Below are 5,851 nucleotides of genomic sequence, written 5' to 3'. Positions count from 1 at the left end.
CTAGTGCATACATATAAGTTGAAATTTCATAAGTATATACTTCTGTGATAAAATTTGGTATTTTTTAGACCGATCTGTCCACAATTTCACGGCCCTCGAAGGCAAAAAAATTTTTCATGAAGAATTGCTTGTGTAATTCTGTATCCATTCTGTGTGGTATTGCGTATTGTTACGATTTGCGTTCCGATAAATAGATTATCAATTATTATCATTCCTAGCGCGAACTCGTAATTCTAGCGCTATCTGTACTTTTGTATATAATTATCGATGTGAATATTGTGTGTAATATATGTTGAATAAAATATGGAAAAATGTAATGAATTATTTCGAATTAATAACGAATAATATATCAGTGGCGACGAGGATTATGGAAATTAAAAGTATCCAACGTTTATTTTTAGCGTTACATTGTATTCGAGAAATGACTTTTTAGTGCAATTGTGCATTCGTGCAGTGTATATTCGTTTTCCTGTTATCGTAATTTTTTATAAGTGCAAATGGCGACTAATTCAGCAAGTGTTTTTGAAAATTTTGATTCGAAAGCTGAAGATTTTGAGTCGTATGCCGAACGAATTACGTCGTACATGGACTTCTGTGGTATAACCGGTAATAATAAAGTGAAATTTTTCATCGCTAGTATTGGATCCGAAACATTTGCGATTTTGAGGCGGCTTGCTTGTCCAAAGCGCCCAAAAGAATTAACTTTCGACGAGTGTATAAAATTATTGGAAGAGTATTTCGATCCTAAACCGTTGCAAGACGTATGTCGTTATAAATTCAGAAAACGAAAGCAGTTAGAAAACGAAAAATTCGCTACATTTCATGCTGCTTTGAACGAATTATCAGTGAATTGCAATTTCGGTGATCGAATGGAAGAAGAAATTCGAAGTCAAATTATATTCGGTGTATACGATGGTCGAGTTCAGAAGCAGTTATTTAATACTCCAAATCTCACGTTCAAAAAAGCTGTCGAAATAATTACCAATTTCGAATTGGCTAATAAAAGTTACAATGAGGTTCATGTTGGCGAAAATTCAAGTTCAAGTTATACAGCTGCGCCTAATGTTAAAACTGAACCGAATGTAAATAAAGTAAACGAACGAGTAAAGAAAAATTATTTTCCTGCTTCGAAAAAGAGAAGACCTCCATCAAAAGTTCCTGTTGCACCGTCAGCTAAACCAGATCAAAATTCAGTTGATGTTTGCTATCGTTGTGCAAGAAAAAATCACCGTGCACCTGAATGTCGTTTTATAAATAGTACCTGTAATTCCTGTAAGGAGGTTGGTCATTTAGCCACAGTTTGCGGAAAAAATCACGATGAAATTCGAGCAGTGGCTTTCCGTAAAAAGAATTCATCGGTCAAAGTTGTAAATACAAAGCATTCGTTAGAATCGGTTGTTGATATCGGAAAAGTGTCCGCAGTTTCGGTTTCGAGTGCGAAAAATAATGATTCAGAATTACCACCTGATAAAATTTTTATTGTGCTCGCCGTGAATGATAAATCTGTCAAATTTGAAGCGGATTGTGGTTCCGATTTTACGTTTATGTCGCTTGCCGAATGTACGAAATTAGGTTTGAAAAATAAAATTCAACGTGCGCATCGTGTATTCGAATCATACGATCATAGTTCTATCGAGCTTTTTGGAATTGTACCTGTTAAAGTGCGTTATAAAAGTCGTGTATTGAATCTTCGACTTCGTATTGTGGATGGCGATTATTCTACGCTTCTTGGTCGTGATTGGTTACTGCCGTTCAATATCGATGTTCGTGAACACGTTAATTCAACTGCAAAAATTTATCAAACCAAATTGAACGACCAAAACGAATTGTTGCGGAAAATCGAAGCGTTACATGAACGGTTTGCAGATTTGTTCGTTGAAGAAATCGGTTGTATTCCAAATTCAGAAGTGGATATACATTTGCAACCAGACGCTGTTCCTGTTTTTTGTCGAGCTCGTCAAGTGCCCTTTGCGTTACAGAAAGCGGTTAACGATGAAATTGATCGACTAGTGGCCAATGGAATTTATACCCCCACCACTTCATCAAAATGGGCCACACCAATTGTTCCGGTAAAGAAAAGTAACGGTGCGATTCGTTTAGTCGGTGACTACAGTATTACAGTCAACCGTCACATTGTGCCAAAAAATTACCCAATACCGAATATTGAAGAAGTGTTGGTTGGTTTCAGTGGTTGTTGTTATTTCACGAAATACGATATTCGTGATGCGTACATGCACAAAAAGTTTTCGAAAAGTGCATCAGAAATTGCAACTGTCAACACACCGAAGGGTCTTTTCCATGTAAACCGAATGGCTCAAGGTTTGCAAATGTCTGCGACGGAGTGGCAATCGTTTATCGATGATATGACAAAATTGATCCAGGGATGCGCTGCGTTTTACGATGACGTGAAAATTTCTTCATCTTCACCAGAAGAACATTTGCGAAGAATTGAAGAATTCCTTATCGCATGCCGAAAGAACAATCTCCGTTTACACAAAGATAAATGTGTACTTTTGACTGACAAATTGGATTACCTCGGTTACAGTGTTGATAAAAACGGTTTGCACAAAACTACTGAAAAGGTTGATGCGATAATTAAAGCCAAGAGACCTGAAAATGCGGACCAATTGAAAGCTTTTACTGGCTTATGCGGTTATTATGCCAGGTTCGTGCCAAATTTGAGTGATATCATGCATCCTCTCAACTTACTTCAACGTAAAAATGCTCGTTTCGTGTGGTCTGATGAATGCGAAAATTCCTTTCGTAAAATTAAAGAAGAAATTGCTTCGGAACGAGTACTTCATCATTTTGACCCAAATAAGAAGCTGATTTTGGCTACCGATGCATCGCCTTACGCCTTGGGAGCTGTACTTAGCCATATCGATGGAAATGGCAACGAACGTCCAATTGCGTTTGCTTCGCGTTCGTTAACCCCTACCGAGTGTCGTTACAGTCAAATCGACAAAGAAAGTCTTGGAATTTATTGGGGCGTTAAGAAGTTTTTTAACTACGTTTATGGTAGAAAGTTCGAATTACAAACGGATTGTCAGCCATTGCAGTCAATTTTTGCGTCAACAGCAAGCAAACCTTCGCTAAGTGCAACACGTCTTCTGCATTATGCGTTATTTTTACAAGGATTCGATTATGAAATTAAATACCGTAATTCGAAGTATCATGCGAATGCAGATTTTGCATCAAGGTTTCCAGTAACGAAGGGCAATCCTAATCAAATCGATATGCCAACGCAAATTCACCGCGTTCAACTTCAAACCTTACCTGTGACTGCGAAGGAAATTGCAGACGAAATTTTAAACGATGATTCGGTTTTGTCGTTATATCTCCAACTTCAAGGTATCGATCCGATTAGAAGAAAATCGCAAGAGTTGCAGGAGTATTCGTTACAGGATGGTTGTATTTTCAGAGGAGAACGTGTCTATATTCCTCCCTCCCTCCGTTCTCGAATTCTCAAAGAACTGCACGTTGGCCATTTGGGCATTGTCAAATGTAGACAATTAGCTCGATGTTTTGTATATTGGCCTGGAATCGATAGTGATATTCAGAAGGAAATTTCTGCCTGTACTGAATGTGCTGTAAATGCCAAAGATCCGGATCGAGTCAAGCCACATCCATGGTTACCTACCGAAGAACCGTGGCAAAGAGTTCATTTTGACTGTGCTCAATTCGAGAGCAAGCAAATGCTCATTATCGTGGATTCATTTTCGAAATGGGTTGAAGTTTACCAGTTAAATTCGATGTCTGCCTCAAAGCTGTTAGAGTGCTTAGACGAATGTTTTTCTCGTCTTGGTTTTCCTTTGGTTTGCGTCTCAGATAACGCTCCGCAATTTGTGTCGGATGAATTTTCTTCATTTTTCAAGACCAACGGAATAGAGCATCGAACATCAGCTCCGTATTGTCCGATAAGCAACGGCCAAGCCGAACGATTTGTGCAGATTATCAAATCTGGTTTGAAAACAGATAAAATCGGTTCGTTTCAGGAACGCCTAAATCGTGTATTGTTATCTTATCGGCGTGCTCCTAATGTAGTGACAGGGAAGTCACCTGCCGAATTATTATTTGGGCGAAAAATACGTTCAAGAATTTCTTTAGTGTTGCCTGTCAAAAAGAGCGATACCAAGTTACCTTCGAATGTGAAACGAAAATTCGATATTGGCGATTTAGTGCATTTCCGTTTGTACTCCGGTTCTCAAAAATGGTCTACTGGTAAAATTCAAAAGAAAGCTGGAGATGTAATTTATTATATTCGATTTAACAATCAAGTCCACAAAAGGCATGTGAACCAGATCAGAAAAGCGAGTTCTTCGATTCCGAATTGTCGAGACGAAACGAATTTCGAGTTTCAAGTATTGAACGAAAATGAAGATCAGCCCGTGGTTCGGGATTTTCAAACCGAAGAAAATGTGGGGCATGGTTCGCCTAGCGTTTCACCAAATGCGAGGCATGTTTCGCCTAATGTTTCGCTTAATGATTCTCCTAAAATTTCACCGAATTTAGGACCTCGTAGGTCAAAACGTGAAAAAAGAAAACCAATTCGATTTTCTCCATAGGGAGGAGGATTGTGGTATTGCGTATTGTTACGATTTGCGTTCCGATAAATAGATTATCAATTATTATCATTCCTAGCGCGAACTCGTAATTCTAGCGCTATCTGTACTTTTGTATATAATTATCGATGTGAATATTGTGTGTAATATATGTTGAATAAAATATGGAAAAATGTAATGAATTATTTCGAATTAATAACGAATAATATATCATTCTGTGTCTCTGGATTTCTGTGGCCAGCAAAATTTAGGTCAAAATCATTACAAAGAGGCAGAGAAAAAAATTGAACCTGATCCCGATCTGATCCTTTATTATCACGATTGTTCTTAGAACCCAAACCAGAACTGAACCTGAACCTTTAAACACTGGATCCGAACCCCAACCCTTGATCCTGATCATTTATATTCTGAACTCGTATTACTGACTCGTGATCCCGAAACCGAATCGTTCGGGACCGCCATCCCAGCCTGGGGGACGCTTCAGGAGATTCCCTAGGAAGATTAGATGCGAATATATAATAATCTCAATTCATAACGAATTCATCCGGACCTATAGCCGAATGACGCGATAGAAAAATAAGTAAAATATTATAAGAAGTACAGATGATCTGCCAACAGATTTCTTAACGATTTCATCTCGATTCAAGTACAAACAGATTCGATTTGAGTATACTTAATCAGTCATGTTGGATGGTCATCTTTTTTGTGACTGTTGACGATACTGTATGATCTGATCATTTATTTGTTCTACATATTGTGGTCTTTATTAGCTCTATTTTTGCGACTTCATTTCGTCGATTTTCATTAAAAAAAAAAAAAAAAAAACGAAGAATCCGGGAAATTGATGATGGCTGTGCGGGGACAGAATAAAAAGATTACTTACTTAATAAAGTATATTAATCTGGGCATCTTTGAATCGATGTGTTGTCGTAAACGTCTGTTCATAATATGTACGTACGTAGTGAATATTAGATTCTCTCGAGCTAGACGAGACTTCAAAACAACGTGTCGAGTTATACGACGATGGCGCAAAAATTACTCTGTCGTCGTCGCGAGCTTTTTATTTACGCGTGTCGTTAAATCGGCTTTTTATTTGTTTATTTATACTCTCAGTGTGTCGCAGACACCCACCTATATTAAGGTGTAGGTATCTAATTTTAACGGCGTGAAAGCTCATCCCGTATCATGACGTCACACGTGACGTATGTTCGCATAAATACTTACACAGGACGAGAAAAGTTTCACCTTTTCTTCGAACGTACGTACGAGGATTAGGATCCGTGGTTTGG

The 5,851-nt window shown here is 38.1% G+C and overlaps 1 protein-coding gene across 1 annotated transcript; it reads left to right on the top strand.

The window, feature by feature from the left end:
• Window positions 1-584: 584 nt before the first annotated feature.
• Window positions 585-4,565, top strand: LOC135838973 (uncharacterized protein K02A2.6-like). The gene has a single exon (XM_065354812.1). The coding sequence runs from the start codon at window positions 585-587 to the stop codon at window positions 4,563-4,565; it is 3,981 nt and encodes a 1,326-aa protein (XP_065210884.1).
• Window positions 4,566-5,851: the final 1,286 nt, after the last annotated feature.

This window comes from Planococcus citri, chromosome 3 (assembly GCF_950023065.1).
Source record: "Planococcus citri chromosome 3, ihPlaCitr1.1, whole genome shotgun sequence".
NCBI classification, from domain to species: Eukaryota; Metazoa; Arthropoda; class Insecta; order Hemiptera; family Pseudococcidae; genus Planococcus; species Planococcus citri.
Note: the sequence above shows the minus strand (reverse complement) of the source record. Positions and strands in the feature narration are given on the sequence as shown.

Excerpts from the sequence above, each read along its gene's own strand:
- LOC135838973 (XM_065354812.1), top strand. The coding sequence starts at position 585 with ATGGACTTCTGTGGTATAACCGGTAATAATAAAGTGAAATTTTTCATC.